This window comes from Rhincodon typus, chromosome 10 (genome assembly GCF_021869965.1).
Source record: "Rhincodon typus isolate 14 chromosome 10, sRhiTyp1.1, whole genome shotgun sequence".
NCBI lineage: Eukaryota > Metazoa > Chordata > Chondrichthyes > Orectolobiformes > Rhincodontidae > Rhincodon > Rhincodon typus.
The window spans coordinates 46,854,171-46,880,729 of record NC_063341.1 but is presented as its reverse complement, the minus strand read 5'-3'; the positions used below and the strand labels follow the sequence as shown (position 1 = coordinate 46,880,729).

The following is a 26,559-nucleotide window of genomic DNA, read 5'->3' as shown; positions in this document are numbered from 1 at the left end:
AAGGTGAGAGGGGTAAGATTTAAAAAGGGACCTGAGGGGCAACGTTTTCACGCAGAGGGTAGTGCGTGGGGGAACAAGCTGCCTGGGGAGGTGGAGGAGGTTGGTACAATTACAAATTTTAAAAGCCATCGGGATGGGTACATGAATAGGAAGAGTTTAAGGGATATGGGCCAAATGCTGGCAAATAGGACGAAATCAGTTCAGGATATCTGGTCAGTGCGGATGAGTTGGACTTAAGGGTCTGTTTCCATGCTGTATAACTCTGACTCTCAGAGGAGTTTTATTCCCCTTTAAAGCAGGAATTGCTGGAAGAGGTTTTATTTTCTCAAACACATTTGCATGAGAGACAAATCTGAAGGTAAAAATTAAACCACATTAATTTAGTTCTGGCATGTTGTTCACCCCCAACCCCTTAATTTTCTTTGTATCCAGCATTAGATGGCATCAGCTCATATGCTGGTACTTACCCAAATTGCCATCATTCATTTGGCTGTGCTGATAATTAATATCCTCTATTCAATGAGAATTATCACAGCTAAACGAATCCTCAGAAATCACAGATCACAGGACAGCTATGGCCACCTTGAAACATATCCTTCAAACATATCCATTGCATGGGCAAATCCATTAAAGGTTCTCCCGCCTCCCTTCACATTAACTTTTCCTCAAGCAAGTGATAAATATTCCCACGGGACATTAAATTCGTTCCATCTCACCACAAAACCTCCAAAGTTACAGGACATTATGAACCTTAACTTCTAAATAAAAGAAACTTCACATCAGGTTTAGGGCAAGACAATGAAAATAGAATTAAATGGCCATTTTTGAATTTATAGTTTGCTAGCCTATAATTCTTCCAGGGAAAAAAAAAGGAAAACTAACTTCAAGTCAATGTAGCTAAAAAGGCTCATTATTCAAAATTAGAAATAAGATTAATGCTTTGTCTCTTGCCCTTCATTTGAAAATAGAATTAACCCAAAGCAATTACAAGTTCAGGTGCCAATCAATACTGCTAATCATTCTACTGTTTTCAATATTTAAACTTTAAATATTTAAATAACACAAGTTATTCAGGACAAAGAAAAGGACACTAATTCAGATCAAAACTTTAGTGTAATCCAAGACAATCTTGCAAAGTTAGTACTGTGAACTTTCCATCCTGGGCTGTGTCTCTCAATCTCGCAGAAGCTCATTTAACACTCCTTAAACATTGAGCACATTAAACCTATGCAATATTCACAACTAATCAAACAGATCCTTAAACTGCACACTGCATTCATACAATTCAATTAAAAAACTTGCCACTTATGAAAATTTTATGATAATTCTTTTCAAAAAATGTCTAATTACCAAGTCTTTTGATAATTGGATCTAAAAGCTATAATTACTCTCTGGCTCTGTTGTCCAATAGAACTCTGTACTGTTAGTTTAGTTTGGCAATTGCTATGGTTACATGTTCTTAACCTACAATCATTCTTGCTGATGCAACACAAATGTAGAAGTGTGTTTTCCATGAGATACTTCAGGCTTAACCTATTCATTATATTGCGCACCACAAAGTAATGTCTGGCATTTGTACGATACATTTCAATCCAATCCTTTCAAAAAAAAATCATTGCAATATTTCACCAAATTTCATACAAAAATATGTCAAAACATCTTGTTCATGCTCATTTAAATAAATGCCTTACTCTGAAGTAGCCTATGCAGATTCCTTTTAATCTTAATCAGATGACGCACAAACCCAACTCTGGATTCTTGAAAAATACTTGGCTAATTATTTAAGATTGCAGCCAAAGCCTTTTGATATAATTACTTTGTAAGAAATCAAGATAAACATTGCAAGGCATGATCGTATAAATTAGGCACAAAAATAAAGAGGGTGATGAATCCTAAAGTCAGATATTTATGGACCCAGAATAAGCAGTTTGAGGATATTGTATTGATTGCATCCTTAAATTCAGTTCAATAGCAAGAAAATTCGGTCAATTTGCTAGAAAGCAACAATTTCTTGCCTACCCAATGATTAAATGGAGCAGGAGGACATTTAAGATTCAAAAGACTTTATTATAGCTTTTCGATTTATCTTCTTGCGAAGACGAAAAAGGCGGCATTGGAAACAAAGCTTCTAAAAACTTGAATGCTACAAACATAAAAGAAAGTGTGTGCAAGAATAGTGTGGTCAATACTATTCTTTGCTCAATATTTTAAATCAGCGAACAACAGGAAAATATATCCTCTTAACAAGCTCATCAGTTCAAATGGTTGAAAAGTGTCTTCCATGCTCCTATCAATCTTGAGCTTAAGTGGCAGGTACACTATCATTTAATCCCAACGAATGCTACTGATGGACATTTTTTTTTAACAATTTTAGATATTTGAACTTTGAAGACTTTTAATTTGCATCACTGAATTTGTTGCAAAAGAGGGTAGAAGCATCGCAAACATCTGCAGGTGGGAAAAAGTCTCTCAAATTACTCTATTAAAATAAGGCTTATTTATGACACCTGCTTTAACTGGATCTACCTTCAGTCATTTTTTTGACTGTGAATGATAACGTACAAATTAAATAGAAAAAAAACTACATCTAGTATGATAGTCTGATTCAAGGAAGCATCTGAATTGGAAGAACTGTACTCATTATTATGCAGATACAACAAAACTGGAAACTATCAGTTTGGATTCACAAGTCAACCAGTCCAAAACTACTGAATGCATATACAATTGCAGGCACTGGAAACACCAAGTGAGTAAATTATATTGAGGCTGTTGGTGGGTTGAACTAATTCGCTTTAGCTCCAAGTCTTTCATTAGATAGAGTTTAGTTCCATGACTGACGAAACAAAACAAAACATACATTTCACCCTGAAACAAATGAGACGAATAAACTCTGTCCAGATTGATCACACAATCAAGAACCATGTGTTTATATGTGGTAACACTTCATACAAGCCTCCACATTCCTTTTGAGGATTACTTCAGGAATGGGTAAACTTCTATGCGCTGAATTCCACAGAGATCTTTTCACAGTTTCAAGGTCAATGGCGTCAGCATGGCACAGTCATAATTTGGTTATGGCAAACACATCCTGGGCTATTACTATTATGTACTGGATTTGGCAGAGACAAAAATGGTTCATAATAGTCCACTAATTCTTTCCAAATAAAGGATCATGGGCATTTTTACTGGCTAAGTCATTATTATAATGGCTATATTCTGTGAGTTCTTTAAAATGTGAATATTGATCAAAGCTGACACAGTAAAGTCAATTTTTTAATGAATCTGTTCTGGCCCTTGTTGAAATCTTTTTAGTAGAGATTTTTTTTCCAATTTTGATGGTCATTAAATAAAGTGAAGTTGTATATTAGTTTGATTCACATTTCATCCATTTCCAGCTACTCCAACTACCCATGTTACAGCCTCTAAAACTTTGGCCCCAAAACACAAGCTGGTTATGTTGAATGAAACTGTACAAAATATTTTTGAGTTATAAATGTTGGCATTTAAATTTAAAGTACCCTAGAGTTTATTACAAAACACTTTATGTATTTCACTGAATTTCTGGTCGAGGTTCTTGATGGTTTGTCAGTCAAAATATACCAGCAAACCTTTAAAAATACACCAAATATTAACATTGGCTCAATTTGAACCAGCAATGCCCTTTTAAAATAAATATGCTCCAACAGCCCATCTGTAGTAACAGAAACAAAAAAAGTTTAAATACTTCAGAAGGAAAATGAGTGACAAGCCCAATATCTGAAATAGCGTCAGGTTTCCGCAGAACGCCCAGAGATGGTATCCAAAAGCCATTTCACATAAACTGTAATTGAGGCTAAACCCAACAAATCACGTCATTTCACTATTACCTAATTTTAATATAGCTCTTACAATATTGGCTCAAATGGGAAGTCTCTTGCCGAACTTACATATCTGAAACTACCCTGAGTTTACTGCATCACTGAGCAGACAGAAAGCTATTTTGGGAAAATTAGGAAGATCACTCACTAAGCACCTTTTTAAAGGTTGCCTACAACATTAGTGCTATTTGTTTTTAATACAAGGAAGACCCACCAGAAGGGGTAATTGATTTAGTAGCGCTCTTACCTAAACAGAGCAAGAATGATTGGTTACCGGGGAAAGCAGTTTGAGAGAACTGGTAAAATAGTAAAGGGGAAAGAAAAAGTTTTATTAAAAATAAATGGATTTCATCATATATATAATTGTAGCAGAGAAAATCTAAATGATCCTCAACAATAGCCAATTTTAAGGTTTTAGTCTCCATCTTCTTATAATCTGCACTCCAATTGATAATTCTCCTTTCCAATATAATTAAGAATGCTGCGTCTTTATTGCCTTACCGTGTATGGCAAATGTTTCTGAAAGGAGGCTGGCATGCATTACTAAATGCAGCAGGTCTACTTCGGGCATTGTCAATTTTTTTAATGTGTGCCAGATTCATTCCTTGGTAGCATGCTAGCTAATGAGGTTGAACTTGGCATTTGCTGAACTTAAAGCCCTATATCAGAAGCTCCTGCCAGTATTTACCTTTTAAATGGAGACAGTGTTCTAGCCAATCAGAGTGCTGCATGAGGATCGTATGTTTCTGACGTTATGGAGGATAGCAATAAAGTGCAAGTACATTACAGCAAGCAGCGGATATTAAAGACACCATACCATGCTCTCTCTCTCTCTTTCTGTGTATATATCCCCACACACATATGGAGATCTAAGCTGTCCTTCATTCCATACAAAGCTAATGTTTGGAAATGTATCATTTTCTCTGCAATACATTTATAAACTTCAATAGTCCTTCACTTAACAGAGGTTTTGTTTTATTCAGGATCTATTCACCAACATTTGCTTACTGTCCGATCTATCCCAACTATTTTCCTTTAAACCGCTCACTGAGGGTTTTGATAACAGATGAACACATGAAAATAACCATTCAGACATACCATGTGCTGTTAAATTTGAAATAATCATTATGTTTCAAAAAAAATTGATGAGATCAATTTTACATGCCCCAATAATTACATTCCCCCCTTCCCTGGCAATGAAAAAAAAATCCATCAGCATTACTGTCAAATTGTCTGGGAATAGTATTCAAATGTACTGATTCATCGATAATTTTTTTCTTCACTGGATCAAGGTTTTAGAATAAGTGTAGATTGTTACAGTAACAAAGAAAAACAGCTACACATCTACATTTGTTACCACTTCGTATAAAAGTGTTTGGCATAAGTCACTAAAATGCAAAGCAAACCCAATCACACATTTATGCTGGAGTTTCAGCTGGTGTTTATTCTTTCAAAATTTGTAATTAAGTCAGAGCTTTTCTGGAAATGTAGTACAGATAGGACATAAATTCAAAATAGCATAGAATCGGTATTGCACAGGACAGAAGGAAACCATTTGAGTCATTTTCATCTAAACTCTCAAATTTGTAGAGTGCACAAAATTGAAATGCTGTGCATAAAAGTAAACATTTAAAATACAAAGCACTTACTTATACAATTACTTAATCCACACAATTGAAGGAAAAGCATATTTTAAGTACTCTGGGTTCTTAACAATACTTTTCTAAATAATACAGGTACACTGGCATGGAGAAAACACTGTAAACCAAGTTTACACTTGTATTCTGTGAAAGCTAACGTAAGACTGGTTGCCCATCCTGAATTTATTCATTTTCCTGTAACTATCTTATTAGTTGACATTATATTCTACTCAGAGGTCAATAAAACAGTGAAGATTAGCAGTCAAGTCAAAAAAACAGTTTAAAGAGATTGACTTCAAATGTAAAACCATTAGCATTTTCCAGACTTGAAGTGTTTACACAGTTTAAGTTCCTAAACTGATATATATAAAATGTTGAGTCATGGGGCTGTATTGTTCATAAACTAAATCCAGTTTGCCTTAACTCCCATTACATGCTCTAGTATAGCTATTGCTTCAAAGATGCATCAACAGAATACAAAATCACTCCAATTTTTCCAGAAGCCCATACATTCTTTGACTGTGCTGTATCCACCAATAAAATTATGTTCATCTGTAACAAATCAAGTTGGATCCGAGTAACTGCTCCAAGCTTGGTTTGCTGCTTCAGTTCTTGGTAACCGAGAAGAGTTCTTGTAAAACAATACAGAAGATACTCTACTCTCCAGTGTCTGAATCATCACAGAATAAACGGTTAGATCTCCAGCATTTTTCTTTATTTCTCTTCAGAGTAACTGTCACTTCTCAAATGTGGACTTTAATTTTTCACACAAGATAATTGCACTTGTTTAAATACAATAAAACTCCTCAGTATCCTTCCACTTTTACCTCTAATTCATAATTGCTGGGTATTTACTGCATTTACATTAGGAACAAGTTGTCAATTACAGAATTGTTACAAAACTAACACAGAAATGTGAAATGCACAAAGAATCTTGTAATATACGACTCAAGATTTAAGGAGCTGACTGAAGATGGGGTGACTACCAGTCATATGGTCCAAGATAGTTTATACCTACTCATGTTAGCTATTTGCTTGACTTAATCAAACAGAGCCCTTGTGACCAGCTGTTCTGAGGTTAGGTCTTTCCTGGCACACAGCTTCTTGCTTTTTAGTTACACCCTCTAAGCATGAAAAGTGGCAGGCCTATTAAGCTGCAGCTGTCATATAGCGAAGCAGAGTCCTCACCACCCACCAAGCTGACATTGCGCTGTTTGAATTACATGGTTAATTATGTTTTGGATCATATTTTGAAAGTTTGGGAAAATGCAGAAGTGAGTGAGGAAAAGTAGAAGCAAAGAAGGGACAGAGGCACAAATTTGCAGAGCCAAGAAATATTTGGATAATACAAAATTTTAAACAAATTAATTTACAGCCAGACTATAGCTAAACTCCATTTGTGGGCAAAGTGCTTCCAATAGACATCTGTATTGAATCCTAAGCGACTTATTTGTGTATAGATAAGCTTTTGCCAAAATATATATAAGACAAGCAGCTGACTGTTTAGTTTACAGGAGCTCAAACCCTACTGAGGCCTTCATAGGAATAGAACAGCTTCTGTTTGGAAGGGATGTGTGACAATACTACCTCTGCAATTACGTAAAGCATCCTTGTATATAGATGAACACTCACACAGAAACAAAGCTGAAATTGAACAATTGATTAATTCTTGGGAGACACTGAACAGTTCTGACAGAAGTCAGTGCATGACCAGGACTGATAATGTGACATTGCTGATATACATTATATCACTATTGATATCCACAGATGAAATATAGGATGCCTTTGTACTTTTTTTTCAATATTTAGTAATTGCTGCTAAAAATAATCCTCTTACATTCAAACTCAAATCTTAAAATAAAATCCTGCCCTATCATTGTACTTACCAGCAAAATGCATTATATTTTAGTATTTACAATGACGATGTATTTAGCCAAAAACAAAAAAAAAATTCAATTAATTTATTTCAAAATTTGACTGAGAAATTTTACAGGGTGCCTGCAATGTATTCCATATTGTATTTTCTTACCCTGGTCTTGCATATAGGAATTAGCAGTTTAACAATGGATTGAAGTGCAGCATTACAGTTAAGCAATACCCTGACAGAACATTAGCACAAAGCTCAGCCTCTTAAAGAAGCTTGATGCTGTGACACTATCAGGGGTTTGAGACATGTCCACCTCTCCTTCCACCATTTCTCGTGGTGGTATACTCTTAGCTGAATAGCATACATGGTCGAGTCCCATCATAATGTGAAGGCTGGGAAAATGAATTCAAATATAGGTAGTGTTAGTTCCTACCACTATGCTTTTAGTAACTGTATGCAAATAAAAATAGTGGGTAAAAACATGTCATTGCTCTGCTGCAACTGCAGAGTTACCTTTCAATTTTGAAAGGGGGCTTTGGAAAAAGACCAAATATTTTTGACTTTTGCACAGAGTTCTGTTCAGCATGCTATTGTCTTCTCAAATCCAAGTGACATCATCTGCAAGGACTCAGTAATGGCTGCACATCTTCAGAATACAAATGAAATTCCTGCCAGCATTATAGCATCAGTACCTAAACTGTACTGTGCCTTAAATGAGTTTTATTCTTTAAAAAGAAACATTCCTTATTTTCATCTGCTGAGGTTTATTTTCCAGCTTTAACAAATATCTTTAGTCGATGCAAAATGTTTAGGGTAAAGATAGAGCCAGTTGGCACTGAAAGAGTTGCTAAGCAATACGTTCCTTTGAAAGTGTACATCAACTATTTTTAAAAATCACTCAACACATCTACTGCATTAACTCACCAAGTACAAAATAAAAAAAAAGTTAAAATGGCTGATTATAGAAATAGCTGTTGCCTCTGCAATCTCACCTAAGAATCCCCCTAGACATTGCAACGCGATCTGCAGTGATCCAAAAGGAGTAGCAGCCAGAAAAGGGGAAAGTCTGGCCAAACTCTTATCATTACAATCACATCCAGAAAGTCACCAGGCTACCAGGATTTCATGGTCTGTGTACAGCACTCTGCTGGGAAGAGGCTGGTCAGTGGATCAGGGCAGTGCTGAGTTCACACACCGATTAGGTATTCAAAGCTCACAAAGCACAATCCAGCTTCCAACATAAATGTTGCCAAGTTCAAGCAGAATCATGCTTCTCTTCAATAAATATTAAAATGAAACATCTGCAGAAGCTCCACCCCCCCATCATCACACTCTTCTCCCACCCCCAATCCCCCATACCCAGATCTGAAAACGGTTAGATCCTCACACTGTCTATTGTCTCCTAATCTGGTGGGATTCTTTGTTTTTAAAAATGGAGCATTATTGAATTTTTAGCTTTTTGTTATTAACTCAAAGAGGTCCAGATTTCCTTGGAAACTTCCACAATTAGCCATTCCAGCCCAAACCACCTACAAAATTGATTATTTGAACAGCAGAATCGAGACAAAGCAAATTAAAACCTATTTCATTCAAAAACTTGGTGAATAGAAATGTAGCCCCAAAAATGTAAATCACAGCATTCAAAGAGTTAATGATTATTTTGCAGTTTTCCAAACATGCCCTGAGAATGCAGTAACTAGAGTTAGCATTCCTCGTTCCCTGAAATTCTTCAGACCTTTGCAAAATAATTCCCTCTCAATTCCCCCATTTACGTTTTACTCTTCGCAAAAAATCTAAGACAATATTGGACTTTAGGAATATTGCTTCTGAGGAAGCAGTTACTTTTTTTTCAGCAAGGCTAATATGGCCTACAAAGAAATCCTCTTATTGCCTTTGCTGTTCATATTAACTCCTTTACATGTAAACTTACCTTCTTCTCATTATGAGAATAGAGTTCCTGGCATTCTACAGTGACTCACTTTTACTATTCAAAAGTTTGTTTTCAAATTTGAAAAAAATTAAAATGTAAGAATGCAACCAAAATATTTCTTTGACAAAGATCATTTTATTTAGATACTCAAGATTAATTTTACACTGAAGTTCTTCTTTATAAAGTTCAAATAAATATGAATTCCCATACACATAAAGCATTTTGTGGCTTTCAAACAAAAAGTATCAGCAATAACATGATGCCAATGCCCAGTATGTCAAAGACTTTAAAGGAATAGAGATAAAAATCAATGTGATACTGTAAAGTAAATGGGGTACAGGCCCGACCATCAATATGACAGAAGCTGCAAATCTCTGCACAGATCAGTGAAAACACAAAAGGACAAAAGGTGGGAGCAACTCTGGTTTAAAGTAGCGAAAGAATAAAAAAAAAGCCCACGGTTAAATATTAAGAATTGTGTTACCTGGAGGGTCCATTTCAATGTAGAATATTAGCTCTGTTGAATAGGGCATCATCACTTCTCGCCAGTCTGCATCAGATTTGTCCATATTCCAAACTGTGTTGTACATTGTCTACGCAGTATTAATATTTTCTTTTTAATATAAAAAAACGCTATCATACAGCTTTTACACTTTAACAGTATTTCTGAATCCCTGCTTCAGATGTGCTCTTAAAACCTTTTGTTGCTGTTGGTGCTGAGTTTAAAGACTTCTGGTTGAAGAAGAGAAGAAATAAAAGCAATAAGTCATGGGATGAATGAATGTAGAAACCAGCTCTACGATTGTGGGCTCAGTGGAAGCAAAGCCTGGGCTTCATGTTCCAGCTGAAGGAGGAGGAGGAGGAGGAGGGGGTATGGAAGGGGGGAGGGGAGAAAGGGGGGGGGGGCAAGGGGAGGGGGCGGGGCCGACCCGTGACCTTTCACATCAACGGGAAATAACAACCATAACCAAAGGAGGGGGGGAGGAAAGACCTGAAAGAAACGAAAAGGACAGGAGTCGTTCCGTACAACAACATTTGAAACGATCCAACGTGATTTTATTAGTGTAATAAAAGAGGAAAGTTTTGATGCAGGTGTGCTTGGATCGCTGCCCCGTTTTACCATTCTCTCCCTCTATTTCCCACCCCCCCCCAGGTGATGGTGGTATAGGCCAGACCGGGCCTACACACCGCTCCGTTGCCGCCCGCCCGCAAACGGCCAGCGGTTCCGCTGCGGCTTTGTCTCCGCTTTTTTTTCACAGGCTCCTGACCAAAAAAAACCCCAGCTCCCTCCCCCCCACCCAACACTCCACTCCGAGCCAATCCAGTCCCGGCAGCTCCAGCAGGCCGCGCTGATTGGCTGCGCCGTTACCAAGCGGGGACAAAGGGGGACTGGGACCGGGGGGGGCTACGCCAACAACAAAACTGCGGGCCGCTGCGACAAAGGCATTAGTAGCTGATGGCCGAGAAGCCGAACTGGCCACTCAGTTCCCCATCCCCCCAGGCGGGCCTTCCTTCGCTGCTCATTCAATTGTGTTTCCTGCCATTGTGTGGAACGCTCCAAAAGGATACAATCTTTTAAAGGGGAACCAGCACCTCAAACAGACCCAGAAATCAATGAAACTGGAGACCGCGTTCAGCAACACCAAAAAACCAATCCCCCACATTTTTGTTCGTTTATTTTACAAGAATATTTGTTGTTTGTCTACAGGCTTGGCCGCAGAGATGGGCAACATGACCTTAAATCGCCAGGGAATCCAACCATCGTTTAACCCTTTGTTCCACTGAGCGACATTTAAGTCCCCACAGAAAACACTAAAATCATTTTCTTCCAGGCTAGCATTATTGTGCAAGCATTTCTTTCTCTCTCTCTCAGAGAACCCACTGCTGAGTAGATCTGACAGATTTTAAACACAACTGGCTGCTTCACCACTTCCAACAAATCACGGACTTCAGCCGAAACAGAGAAGCTTGCCATATCATTTACTGCACGGCAAATGTATAGAATATTAACTATTTCGCTGACAACCCTTGAAGTTGGTACTTTGTCACATAAAAAGAAAATCATTATGTACTCATAATATCCAAAAAGGAGCCTTTTCAGTGTCATTGGTACAACTCTCGTCCTTCCTCCCTACCACACAAAAGAGGCAACTCATTTTACCGGTTTTTTTTAAATAAATAGTTCTTGTGAAAAGAATTGTTTATACAGAAGGAGTAATGTTTCTTTTGTTACAGTGTTCTATAGTAGGCGTACTTTAATTAAATACATTCAATTCATTGTTAATTTATATTTAGATTTGCATTGCTGTCATTCTTTGCGTTGTGCAGCCAAAATTCGAAATCGGGAATAAAATCCACAGAAAGCAACTGCAGTTCAGCAAATGTTTTAACTGTTTTCTTTACAAGCTAGTGAAATAAGAACCCCCCCATTAACGTTCACAGCAACGATTGTCGGGACTGTGTACTAAAAGTTGTTTGCAAAGAGAGAACTTCGCCTTTGAATTGTATGTCCCTTGGCTCACACAACCAGACTATGCTGTGCACTTAATTTGGACTTCAGGATTGTCAAAGCTGAAATTCCCTTTTAGCCAAAGCTATAACAAATATGGAGTTCTTAAAGTCCAGAAAGAAATTTACATGTGATAATAATGATTTTACACTGATTCTAAACTTCGGATTTAACTAATTGAGTTTCAAGTGGGACTTAACGATCATTCTTGAGCACACCTTAAGAAATTGATTCTAATGAATCAAACTCAATTGCTTAAATCTGACGCTGGTTAAAATACATTTTAAACATAGATTAAACTTTCCTGCATACTTTATGTGCACTGGGTAACATTACAGTTAAACTCAACTAGTAACAGTACTAAATTACAACTGTATCCACTAGGTGGGGTAACTGATCACTATCCATTGTGGCTCAAAAATTATGCACAGTGGCTCCTGAGTCATGAGACTAATAAAGAACAAATTTACAGATCCCTCTCCTGCAACTTGAATGAAGAATAGGTATGGTACAATTTGTAACAAGGTGAAAGAGGATCACGATTTTTTGGACAACATTGTTGAAAATAGTTTGCTTAATCCTGAAATGCTTAAATTCTTCCAATTATTTCTTGAATGAATACAGCATTCACATATTTCTGCCATTTTAGAAACCTTCAACTCTGTTGACAAGCATATCTGCTTCCTACACAACCATTCCTAAAAGATCACTGACCCACTAAGTTATTCAATGTGAAATGCTTCTCTCATCCCCCCAACCCTGCCAGAAATGTTCCGACTGTGCTGTGCAACAGCTTGGACTTTTCTAGTTTCTTTTAATTTTGATTCTCTGGGACAAGTGGTATGATATGTTAAAGTTTACAATTTAGCTTAAAACAAACATGTTTGTGTGAGCTCTAAAATACATCTCATTCCAGACCCAAAACAAACCTCCAGTGAAAGCTATCTGAGCAGCAACATCCAATTCTAACTATCTACATGTCAATTTCATAGGTTCAAATCAAAACCAACATTTGATAATTTAGAAGTGGGACAGTTAGTAAATAACACAAAATGTAACTTTTTAAAAAAGATATTAGATGTGGTGAGGACAATTCATTATTAGCACAACAGTCAACTCGAAAGACCTAATTAGATACTGTGCCTAAACAAAGCACATTACTTCAATATTTTTTAAAAATCTGTCTGCAGATTCTATGAGACAATGAAGAAAACTAATTTTATGTGTTGATGAGGATGTACAGAAATACTGCATTGCACGGTTAATAGCTGGGATCGATGAGATTTCTCGGATATACTCATTACATTAGCCCTAAATTGCTTCAGGGAGTTATGGAAATCCCTGATTCCAGCTACTGCATACTTAGTTTCACACCAGCTTTAACCAGCACAGTGATGTCATGCCTAGTTGCAATGTGACCTGCTCTGCTGGCCTGATACAACATTCTACCAACCGTTTCTAGCAAGTCATTCTTATTCCAAGCTATTATCAGCTAGCTGCAAGAACTACCCTGCCTCCACTAGGAGGAATGAATTATGTTTTGTTCTTCTGGAGCAAAGAAAAAAATTGTAATATATAGTTTAATTCTTTTGTTTTCCTTAACAGAGCTGGTTTCAATACAAGATGTATAATTCTGACAGGTTTCAGTATTTTTTTTCTGTTCTATTTATATACCAGTTTCTCCTACAGATTTAGTCTTCGAACAGTTTTAATTCCAGTTGGCCTTAATACCATCCCATTTATTTCTGATCTAGGACTCTTTTTTGCCCGGTACCAAATTGCTAACCTTAGTGGTTTGCTGGACCACGATGCCTTATTTTCACAGTTCTAAAAATGCCAAAATTGGCTAAGAAGCCTGGGATTCAGGATTAGTCCCAAATTTAATCTCATTTCATTTAACAAAAGCTATGCAGAAATTCAGTTAATAGAATGCCCTTGTTGGCCTATTAGTTTAATGCATCGTGTTGCCATGAGTTAGACAGCCAGAAGGTTGTGGGTTTAATCTATGCTGATAAATCTAATCACAGCAAAATGAAATTGGGCATCGATAGAAAAGAAACAGCAAAATTTTCCATCCCCAAGCCCTGTCAAGTAATGTCTCTGGGTTAAAACATAGTTAATGAAGTTCTGCCATGAAGATGTACACAATCAATTGTGTGTTGTTGTTAGCTTCTGGTGTAGCCTGCCTTCCCATATTTTAAGCAAGCAATTATTCTCCATCCATGGAGCATCATACTCAACCCTGATCCTGTCTTAAAGTAGGCACACTTTTCAACATAAGCTTGTGGTTACTGACTTGGCAGACATTCCTTTCCCAATACTTTGAGGGTAAGACCAGATGAAGTGCCACACTGCCACCATTGATGAGATTAGCTATTCTAAATCAAACTGGGATCTTCCTTATTTTATAGTCCATTCACACACTAGCAACATCCTTCCCTGATGAGCCATCAGGAAGCCCGAGGTAACATCTTTCATCAGAAGATGGATACGAAATTCTGCATGGCAATATCTATCTCAGTTTACTTAAACAAGCCAATGACAACGTAATAGCTTGCAAAATATTTTTGCTGCAATGCAAAAGCAATTCAGAAATCCTAAAGTGAGTCTTTCATCCGCACATTATTGATTAAGTTTATCAGACGACCCTGATGACACCAGCAACAGTATAACAAATTTATTTGTAACATATTTTGTTTGAGTTTGCACATTGGTAAACTGTAGGCCTACCCTCTTCTTAGAGAGAGCGAGAGAGACAACTGTTGGTGAATCTAACCTGAGGGTCACCACGCCTCAGGGGAGGGTGAGGTTGAGAATGCAAGATCGAAATTTTGATCTCAGCTGGTACAGGAAGTGAACCTGCGCTGTTGGCAGCACTGCATTGCAAACCAGCTGTCCAGCCAACTAAGCCATACAACCATAAGTGTTCGCAGCAGAATTAGGCCATTTAATCATAATTAATATGTCACTCAACCTCATTGTCTTGCCTTCTCCCCACAACCTCTGATTCGCTCACTAATCTATCTCTGTCTTAAATACACTCAATGACTTGGCGTCCACAGCCCTCTGAGGCAATGACTTGCACAGATTCACCACCCTCTGGCTGAAGAAATTCCTCCTAGTGGAAACATCTTCTCCACATCCACTTTATCCAGGCCTCTCAATATTCTGTACGTTTCAATGAGATTTCTCCTCATCCTCCCAAACTCCATTGAATACAGACCCAGTATCTTCAACCATGCTTCACATGACAAGCCCTCCATCCATTGGATCATTCCTGCAAACCTCCTCTGGACCTCCCCCAACGCCATCGTATCCTTCCTTTGGTATGGCGCCCAAAACTGCATACAATATTCCAAATGCGGTATAAACAGGGCCTTACACAGCCTTTGCGGTACATCGCTGCTCTTGTATTCTAGTCCTTTCAAAATGAATGTTAATATTGTATTTGCCTTCCTAACTGTCAACTGAGTCTGCATGCTAACTGAAATAACTCCACAAAGGCTGGTTTCCCAGAACCAAGTCACCCTTTATTTACATGTGGAAAATCCTTGACACCAATCCAGCTCCCTCAGAGCCAGCTCTCAGAGCAAACAATATATAGAGGGTCCTACTCGGGAGGGGCAAAACTTGACCCATTGTTGGGAAATACAGTAGGACAGGTGTGTGTGGAGAGTGCTTCAGTACCAGGGACCATAGTTCTACTAATTTTAAAATAGTTATGGAGAAGGACAAAACTGGTCCACAGGTTCAAGTTCTAAATCGGGGCAAGGCGAATTTTGATGGAATTAGACAGGAGCTTGCAGGAGTTGATTGGAGTGGTTTGTTTGCAGGCAAAGGGACCTCCGGCAAGTGGGAGGCCTTTAAAAGTGTGATAGCTAGAGTTCAAGGTCTTTCTGTTCCTATGAGGGTGAAGGGCAAGGTTGGCAGGAGTAGGAAATCCTGGATGACAAGAGATATTGAGGCTTTGACCAGAAAGAGGAGGAGGCATGGCTCAGGTACAGGCAGCTGGGATCAAGGGAATCCCTGGAGGTATACAGGGGATACAGGAGTTTACTGAAGAAGGAAATCAGGAGGGCGAAAAGGGGACATGAGATAGCTTTGGCTGAGAAGATGAGGGTGAATCCAAAGAGATTCTTTAAGTATATTAAAGAAAAAAGAATAACTAGAGAGAGACTAGGACCTCTCTAGGACCAAAGTGGACATGTATGTGTGGAACAACAGGAGATGGGCGAAGTCCTCAATGAATATTTCTCCTGTATTTACCATGGAGGAAGACATGAAGACTTGGGGAAGTTAGTGGCAATATCTTGGGGACAGTCCATATCACAGTAGAGGAGGTATTAGAATATATGAAGGTGGATAAATCTCCTGGTCCTGACCAGATATATCGAAGAACCCTATAAGAGGCTAGGGAAGAAATTGCAGGGGCCCTGACTGATATATCTGCATCATTGTTAGCCACGGATGAGGTCCTGGAAGACTGGAGGATAATGAATGTTGTGCCCTCATTCAAGGAGGGCTGTAAAGAAAAACCTGGGAATTACAGACCAGTAAGCCTAACATCTATGGTAGGTAAGTTACTTGAGAAGATTCTGCAGGATAAGATATACATGCATTTGGAAAGACAGTGTTTGATTAGGAGTAGTCAGCAAAGCTTCGTGCGTGGGAGATCATGCCTCACAAATTTGTTAGAGTTCTTTGATGAAGTGACCAGGAAGGTTGATGAGGGCAGAGTGGTAGATGTAGTCTATATGGATTTCAGTAAGGCCTTTGATAAGGTTCCACAGGCTACGCTGGTCTGAAAGGTTAGATCGCATGGAATCCAGGGAGAGCTGGCAGATTGGATACACAATTGGCTTGATGGTAGGAAGCAGAGAGTAATATCGGAAGGATGCTTGTCAGACTGGAAGCCTGTGATTAGTGGTGTGCCTCAGGTGTCGGTGCTGGGCCCATTGCTGCTTGTCATCTATATCAATAATTTGGATGAGAATGTACAAGGCATGATTAGAAAGTTTGTGGATGACACTAAATTAGGTGGTATCGTGGACAGTGAGAAAGGTTATCACAAATTGCAGCAGGATTTTGATCAGCTGGGGAAGTGGGCCGAGAAATGGCAAATGGAAGTGTAATCCAGATAAGTGAGGTGTTGTATTTTGGAAAGTCAAATCAAGGTAGGAGTTTCATGGTGAATGGTAGGACCTTAAGGAGTGTAGTGGAACAGAGGGACCTTGGAGTTCAGGTGCACGGTTCTCTGAAAGAGGGGTCACAGGTAGACAGGGCAGTGAAGGCGGCATTTGGCACACTGGCCTTAATTAGTCAGGGCATTGGGTATAGAAGTTGGGAAGTTATGTTTCAATTGTGCAGGATGTTGGTGAGGCTGCACTTGGAGTATGGTGTTCAGTTTTAGTACAGGAAGGATGTTATTAAACTAGAAAGAGTGCAGAAGAAATTTACAAGGATGTTGCCAGGACTCAAGGGAATGAGTTATAGGGAGCGATTGGGCAAGCTAAGACATTTTTCTTTGGAGTGGAGGAGACTGAGGGGGAATCTTATAGAAATGTATAAGATCATGAGAGGGATGGATAGGGTGAATGCACTCAGTCTTTTACCCAGGGTTGGGGAATCGAGGACTAGAGGACATCAGTTTAAGGTAAGAGGGAAAAGAATACATGGGAACCTGAGGGGTAACCTTTTTACACAGAGGGTGATATGCATATGGAATGAGCTGCCAGCGGAAGTGATTAAGACAGATACATTAACAACATTTAAAAGGCATTTGGACAAATACATGGATAGGAAAGATTTAGAAGAATATGGGCCAAGTGCAGGGAGATGGGGTCAGCATGGATGGACATTTTGGTCAGCATGGAACAGTTGGGGCAAAAGGGACTCCATTCTCCAGGACTCTATGACTTTATGAACAGGATGTCTGACCCTCCTGTTTTTATCTGTCAGCCGGGGCTCCCTGATTGGACCAGACAGCCCCAATCAGGGAACTCATATTCTATGAAGGCCACCTGGCTGACCTCATTACAATCACTACAATAACCTTTTGAGAATTTTGAACTAGGACCCCTAAGTCACTTTTTGCTTCAGGTTACCAAAGTTTTTCTCCATTTAGAAAATTCTTCCCACCAAAGTGCAAAACCTCACTTTCCCACAGTATATTCCATCTGCCACTTCTTTTCCCACTCTCCTAGCCTGTTCAATTTCTTCTGTAACCTACCCACTTCCTAAACACTATCTGCCCCTCCACCTATTTGTGTCATCTGCAAACTTAGCAACAATACCAGTTCCAACCTCTAGATCATTAATGTACAATGTGAATAGTTGTGGTCTCAACACTAACCCCTGTGGAACTCCGCTAGTCACTGGCTGCCATCCTGAAAATCCCTATATCCCTACTCTCTGCCTTCTGCCAGTGAGCCAATCTTCTATCCATGCCAGTACCTTACCCTTAACACCATGGGCTCTTGTCTTATTTCATAGCCTCCCGTGCGGCACCTTGTCAAAGGCCTTCTGGAAATCTAATTCAATCATGTTCACTGGCTCTCCTTTGTCTAACTTGCTCATTACCTCCTCAAAGAATCCTAATAGATTTTTTTAGACATGACCTCTCCCTCATGAAGCCATCCTGACTCAGCATGTAATTATGTAATTATTCTCATTCAACACTGTGCAGCTAATGGCGAGGATGTAAAAAGAAGTACTGAGAAACTGATAAGCATTTATTTCCCAGGTTTGTAGAGAATAATTTGAAATCTGGAATGATTTCCATGGAATATCCATGATTAACAGTTTAAACCCCTGTTTCATGTACATTAAGCCATTTTGACATGTCCAGCAATAATGAAGGACTAAGAAAAGGAATATTTTCTTGGAAAGTCAACTGGTTTACATTACCATAATTTATCAGAAAAATATTACAATTACTGTTGGCAAGATGCGATGGGAAATGTCAAATCCTATGATAAACTGCTGACACTTTTTCATAATTACCTTGTGCCTTTTCCCCTTCAGCAGTGCCTGCTAAATGATTGCTACAAGGCGACATAAGATTGATTAAACAGAAGCCACCTTGTGCCAAAGTTCAGCCTCTGTAAATAGGGTTTCTATCTCATTCTCTGCCTCTGTCAGCCCATGTAAGTCTGGCTCTGAAGGGCTTTCCTTGGTTGACTGGCTCAGAGTAAGCAGGAGTGCAGCCATAAAGGAGAAGGTTGAATGGAGAAAAAAGGCATCACCTTTTCAAATTTGTCTCAACAAGTTGGACCACAAAAGAACAGAAAACACTTCCAAAATGAGCATAATTCATGATCTTTGACTTCTAGAAGCAGTTGGAAGCCATGCTTATTTACAGTGTATTTTTAATTCTTTCTCATTTAAATTTAACACTTTCAGCATACTGAAAAGTACTGATATTTTTTTTTGTTTAAAGTTAACATCGTTATTTTTCATTTATATCTTCTATTTCAGTTACGTTCTTCATTCTTCCAATTTTAACAGAATATTCCACCTTAAGGCTCTAAAATGATCCTGTCTGGTGTCTTAAAAAGAAGTCTTTGTATGCAATTTAAATAAAATGCAAATAAGAAGGGTATGGCAAACAAATATTTTACAAGAGAACAGAAAACAAATACTCACATCATCTAAATTTACATGCTTTTTTTAAAGCTGAATGAGAAAAATGAAAACGTAGGATCTTGTAATGGCCTTAACCTGGTGTCCATTAAAAAATCTATTTTCCATTAATCATAAGTAATGTTTTTTCTTCAAGAGCAAAGATGGTTCACTAGACTACAATTGAGGTTTCCAATATTGTGTGAAAGGAAGCTTGTTCAACAATTACTATGTTTCATGTCTTTCTTTCTGCTCCTCCCCCTCATTCTCTTATTCCTAAAATCTGAAGGTTTACTGTCACAATTTGACTCATTAAAGGTTTCCTCTTCCACTTTGTTCTATCTGACACAAAATACAGCAAAAACAGAGCTGGGGGACAGGGAGGGACTGTTAGAAATCTAAAATGACCTGGCATATAATTTGTCAGGTAGAGAATAGCATTGAACATTATAGAAAATCCCAGCCCCCAATGCCTACGGATCCAAAGAAAATTACAGAGAGGTAGATTTCTGGACTCATTTTAATGCTATAGGCACATTGGATCATGCTATGATTTTCAAAGCTGTTATTCACAAGAATCATACATACACCATTAAAAATAACATGTTTATTATTTGCATGTGGTGTATTCAGGTGCCAAATAAACCATTACAATGTATAATAACAAATATTGTAAATAGATACTTCCATCTTAAAGGAACAGTGTGCCTCTGTATAATAAGCTCCTCAAGCCTGAAAATGCAATTTTAATCATGTTGGTTGTTATAATGGTGGTGAGGCAGCCAGCTCTGTTTCCATATGACATTTTAACCCTGCATAATTCTGAAATGAGAGGCATCTATTTGATATGTCGAAGTTGTAGCCTGATGAGGTCATCAGTGTCATGACACAACTTTAACTCCAGAGGTAAGGAGGCTCACAGATGTCAAAACTGTCAACAAAGCAACAGACTTACCAATAGGGACTAAGATAAGTAGTATTTATAATTTCTGTGAGCATTCCTTATAGACAAGAAAGGCCAGGAGTGCTCTTCTAGAGCCCATAAGAAATTTTGAGCCTCCCAACTTTTAGCTTCTTCCTCTATCCCAACAGATATATCTTTTGGAAACAATTCAGATGCCCCCCCCCACCCCAACTCATCTCTACTCAAACTTGATAGCAGGGCACTGTTCCATTGGGTCCCTGACAGGTTTCATTTCTAGCTCAGTTCCTGCTCCTCTTGTCCACTGCAGTGGATGCCACTCTCACTGGCTTCAGGTGAGAGACAGTGTATATGAGGTCTATGATTTGTAATCAGCACAGGCTTGCGCACTGGGAACTGGACAGATGCATATATTGTTTTATGGATCCAAGGTTAAAATCGAGATCAAGGGCAGAACTTTCCGAGCCCCAGAATGATGTGGGCCATGGCTAGAAAGTTCAGAATATTGCATTAGATGGCCAGCGAGGAACTTACAGACACTGAGAGCAATAAATCTCATTTTGCAACCAAATATTGATTGGTGAGACGAGATTCTCGCTAGTGAGTGGTGAGAAGCCTATTTAAGTATTAGAATCTCATTATTAGTTAAACTCAACCAAGGATTATGCAGTTTCCCATTCTCCCATATGTCAGATAGAAACTATACACGGAGATGGTTCACATGTGGAATGAACTTCCTGAGGAAGTTGTGGTTTGGGCACAATTAAAATATTTAAAAGACACTTAGATAAGTACATGAATAGGAAAGGTTTGGAGGGATATGGGCCAGGGGCAGGCAAGTGGGACTAGTCTAATTTGGGATTATGTTCGGCATTGACTGGTTGGACCGAAGGGTCCATTTCCGTGCTGTATGACTCTATGACTATGGCTAGATGGCAACAATTTCTGACATGAAGGTCAGGATGGTTTCCTGGCAACTTTCACTCTTCCAGACCACCATTTTCGACACCTAGTCCCAAGATTTCAGGGCACACTCCATGGGAAATGACCACATCCAACATGTACCAGCTCCACTGCATCATCACGGAATATCTCAGATCCACCTTCAGTACTGAACAGTTCTGCACTTTGGTGCAAGGCCATTTTGCTTGCAGGGACAGATCCCATTTCCTGGATTGGACAAGGAAGCATCAGAGGGATCCTCATTCGGTCACTTAATGCTCCCTCACATTATGCCTGCTTTGTGCTCACAACATCCCTGTCTTGCTCTGCCTTGCCTTTTCGTTTGTTGGTCCCTTGGCTGCATCTTAAAGGGTCTGAAAACTCCTGTCTTGGTGTGTTGCTTAGAGCAGTCACAAAGCCAGGCAGCTCATCATGGTTGTTAGCATTCATCAGACAAGGGGAAGAGACATATTGCTGTGCAGCACCATGATCTATCAATGTCACACCTACAGCTATTTTGTTGAAGCCTCCTCACATTTTCCTCGCAACTCACAATTCCACTTAGTTTTATGTCATCAACAAACTTGGAAATTCTGCATTTGGATCCCTCATCCAGCTCATTTCATTATTCATTCGGGGATGTGAGCATCACTGCTGCTGGCCAGTATTTATTGCCAATCTCTAGGTGCCCTCAAGAAGATGGCGATGAGCTGCTTTCTTTCCCACTGCAGTCCACCTGATGTGGTTTGACTCACAATGCCATTAGGGAGCGAGTTTAAGGATTCTGACCCAGCCACAGTGAAGGAACAGCTGGTTTGGAGGGGAAATTGCAGGCAGTGGTCTTCCCATGTATGTACTGCCCTTGGCCTTCTAGATGTAAGTGGTTGTGGATTTGGAAGGTGCTGTCTAAGGATCCTTAGTGAATGTCTACAGCGCATCTTGTACATAGTACACACTGCTGCTACTGAGCGTTGGTGGTGGAGGGTGTGGATGTTTGTAGATGTGGTGCCAATCAAGTGGGCTGCTTTGTCTTGGATGGTGTCAAGCTTCCTGACTGTTGTTGGAGATGCACTCATCCAGACAAGTGGGCAGTATTCCATCACATTACTGACTTGTGCCTTTGTAGATGATGGACAGGCTTTGGAGAGTCAGGAGATGAGTCACTTGCCACAATATTCCTAGCCTCTGACCTGTTCTTATAGCCACTATATTTATGTGGTGAGTCTAGTTGAGTTTCTGGTCAATGGTAACCCCAAGGATGTTGATAATGGGGAATTCAGTAATGGTAACACCATTGAATGTCATTTAGATATATCCAAGTACTGATCCTTGCAATATCTCATCAGTCACTGCCTACCACCCCAAAAAAAGACCGATTTATTCTCCTTCTCTGTTCCCCATCTGAAATCCAATTCCTAATCCATGCCAATATATTACTCCCAATCTCACATATTTTAATTTTCCCACTAACCTCTGTGGGCCTTGTTAAAAAGCTTTCCGAAAAGCCAAATACACCATATCCACTATTTTTGCCTTTTCTTTTCTACTTGTTATATCCTTTTAAAAAAGTAGATTTGTTAAGGCTGATTTGCCTTTCAAAAACCCATCAATGCTTTCCAAGTGATCTGTTATCAAGTGTTTTATAACAGACTCAAGCATCTTCTACACACCAATGTTTGACGAGCTGCTGGGGCAGGACAGTGGCTCAATGGTTGGCAATGCTGCTTCACACCGCCAGGGATCCGGGTTCAATTCCACCCTTGGGTGACTATCTGTGTGGAGTTTGCACATTCTTCCTATGTCTGCGTAGGTTTCATCCCACGGTCTAAAGTTGTGCACGTTAGGTGGATTGGCCTTGCTAAATTGCCTATAGTGTCCAGGGATGTGCAGGCTAGATGGATTAGCTATGGGAAATACAGGGATAGGATAGTGGGGTGGGTCTGGGTGCGATAATCTTCGGGGGTTTACTGTGGACCCAATGGGCTGAATGGTCTGCTCCCACACTATGAGTCAATGGTCTGTAATTCAATGAATTAAATGTAACTGATACATTTACAAATGTTCTCATATGTTTCAATCTTTTGTAAATGGAACGCATTTAGCAAACCACCAGGTGATTCAAACAGGCAAGCCATTCCTACACTGCTGTCAATCCTATTGATACATCTCCTTAATTGAACAGCATGTTTGCATGACTTCTTAAACTACGATTAGTTAAAAATTCTATCATACAGGTAGTATCCTTTCATTTTCCCTCTGGAGATACTTATTTTGAGCATTTATATCTTACATTATTGCCAGGCATTGCCATGTAGTTGATGACTTTTCCATATGATGACCTGAGACAGAAGGGGGTTATTTGGTGAAATTCTTACTTTTGTTTAAATAGCATATTTCACATCCTCAATATGTCTCGGATTACTCTGAATTGTTGGAATACTTTTGCAAAGTCATCAGGGAAATATTGCAGACAATCTGTATACAGCAAAAATCTTAGAAACAACAGCGCACAAAATGAGCAGTTAATTTATCTTTCTAGTGGCATTGGTTGTGGGACAAATATACAACAGAGCATCTGGACAATTCCATGCATTTTCATCAAAAAGTTCCATAGGATCTTTTATATTCATTGAACAGGGCCTCTGTTTAATATGCAGTGCTGTAAGTCAATGCTAATAAGGCAATATTGAACAGAAGCAACAGCCTAGATTAGATGCTGTAGCCCTGGAGTGAGGATAAGTTCTGCAATGTTCTGATTCAAAGGCAACAATAATAATACTAAGGCAAACCAATATATAAACAGACACTTTAGTGGGGTTATAATTGTCAGATGACAGACAAAAAAAATAGTTCCAACAATTTTGTACTTATTCCTGACCACACTGTGTCATAAAAGGGCAGCAGTCTTCTATCTAGTATAACACTGTTACATAAATTGACCACCGTATTTTAAAAAAAACACTTTAATTTTGTTCTGGAAATCCTCAGAAGAAATGCCAAATGTTCCCAACTACCATACAACGAAGAGCACTCAACTAACAGAAAAAGACTGTACATAAAAGAAGGCACATCACAGCACAGATACTAAGAAGGTATAGTCATTATTTTTGAAAGCCTCAGGTTGGCTAGTGGCTTACTTGGTAATTATACCTGCGTGTAACAACCACACATTCCAGGAAGGACCCCAGTTCAATTCACAGTTTGTGTTATGGTCTATGAACTTAACTGGATAATTAAAATTCTCCTCCATACCCCTGGGCTAAGAAGAAAGGGGAAAAAAGCATAACCAGGGCTCCACCTCCTGATCATTATCCAGTGGCCATGTTGGAAAGTGAATGTGGACATTGTGCGGTAAACATGTTCAACCTGCTCAGCACTGACATCTTTCACAGCCATACAGTCGAGAAGAGGTCACCATTTAAGATCGTAATGAGAAAAGATCACTTCAGCAAGATATTTTGAGTAGCACTCACAATTTCCTAAAATTAATTAGACTTGTTAGGGGAGGGGGAAAAGTAGTGATAGTAGAAAGGACAGAAGAGGACAGATCACAGAAAGATTCTTAAATCTTGCCATTTTAGTATAAACAGGTTGGTAGGGAGTGTAGGGGGTTTGGGTTGGAGGGGAGAGGAGAAAGGGGAAAATGAGCTGAAAAAGCGAGATACTACTTATAGTGCCTTCCCAAGAACAAACTAATGCTTGAATATACTTGGAAATAGGCTTACAATCATGAAACATTGATTGAACAGCTTTTAATATCTGCCTTGTGGAACTGATGTAATAATTAAGCCCTGATAATGAGAATAAAGTACACTGTTAGTCCCACTGGTCTGAAAGTGTAAATGCTGATATCACATTTATCAACACTGTTACTAACATACAGTCCAGGTCCAAAGCCCATTTTTCCTTCTGGAATATCAGTTCTGCCAAGTTTTTTTTCCTTGTTGAGTCAGACTTGCTGTTTCTGCATTTTTAAAACTTAACTGTTTCCATACTTCAATATCTTAAAATATATTTTAACTGAGTATCAAATGCTCATCATTTTAGTTTTTAAAATGTTCCTGTTCTCTCAATAATGTGCACTGCAAGAATATCTGTGTGATACAAAAGTTGCCTGTCATCATAGGACAAGTTTCTTTTGCATGCAAATGATTTGGTGCACAAGCTTGATTATATGCATTATTCACATCTTTCTTGAATCATCACCAAATAGTAGATACAACCCCGTACATTGTGTGAAGGATTGGCTATTACAGGCTGTGATACAGATAAATGAACATGAATATAGCAGAGGCACAGGCCAGAATTTCACAGAAAAGCCTGAGGTCCTGCAGCTGGGACCAACTGCAGTTCCCAAGCCCACATGGAGGACAGCAAGACTCCAAGCGGCTCATCTCTCAGACCCAACTGTCCAACCAGAGGACTGGCAGCTTGGCAGCGTCATCGACACAGGTAGCTGCAGTTAGAAGAGAAGGGCACCATTGAAGGGAAGGTAATTTTTTTTTGAAAGATGTGACGGAGAGAGAAAGTTAAACTTCAATGATTAGCCAGGTAACCCATGAGTAGCAGAACTGCAGCCCCAAGGTTTGCTACCACTGGCAGCAGATCTCTCTCTGAGCGATGGAATTACCATTAAAGAAGGCTCAGCCCTCTTCAGAACAGCCTTGGAGGCATACTTGCTACATCTGGCTGTCTCCCTCTACAGCAGGGGCTTATCCAGATCCAGTAAAATACTCACAGGAACAAGAAATGGTGGTGAATTGGCCATTAATTGTATTGATTGTCCATCTAGCTCTATTCAGGGTGTGGTCTGCCTTTGACAATATCATGAGAACAGTGTATCAAGTATGTTTAATTACATGCAAATGGAGGGCAGTAATTGGGTTTACACATGTGCACATGTAAAATTACACTCAATGAAACTGCAGTTGGTTGAGTTAAGAGCTGTACCCTGATAATGTCTCACTTTGTGAACAAGTGTAAGACTGAGAAAACTTAGACTCCAATACTATCCTGCACCGACTGCTTTTCCAAAATAGCATATATCTCATGGTGTCACAAAGAGCTTCTTTCCCTTGTTCAACCACCATTTTATGAGCTCACCCCACCTTAGAACGTATCCAGAGGCCTCATAAAATCCACTCTGTACTTCTCACAATTCACGCGCAAGTACGGAAAGTTGCAGCAACTTGCATTTACAGAGCAGTTTACATAGGACAATATCCAAAGGAATGTAAATCAGGCAAAATTGGACACTGAGCCAAAACAGGAT

The 26,559-nt window shown here is 39.1% G+C and overlaps 1 protein-coding gene across 4 annotated transcripts in view; it reads right to left on the bottom strand.

The window, feature by feature from the left end:
• pik3r3b (phosphoinositide-3-kinase, regulatory subunit 3b (gamma)) overlaps positions 1–26,559 on the bottom strand; it is a 514,779-nt gene that overhangs the window by 27,001 nt on the left and 461,219 nt on the right. The window contains exon 1 of one of the 4 annotated variants that reach the window (XM_020517103.2): positions 9,779–10,160. The exons of 2 other annotated variants lie outside the window; for them this stretch is intronic. In XM_020517103.2, the coding sequence (XP_020372692.1) occupies positions 9,779–9,884 (106 nt within the window). In that variant the 5' untranslated portion in view covers positions 9,885–10,160. Of the gene's footprint in view, positions 1–8,356; positions 8,569–9,778; positions 10,161–26,559 lie in introns of those variants that run through there. One more of the 4 variants, XM_020517104.2, reaches the window with a different exon arrangement.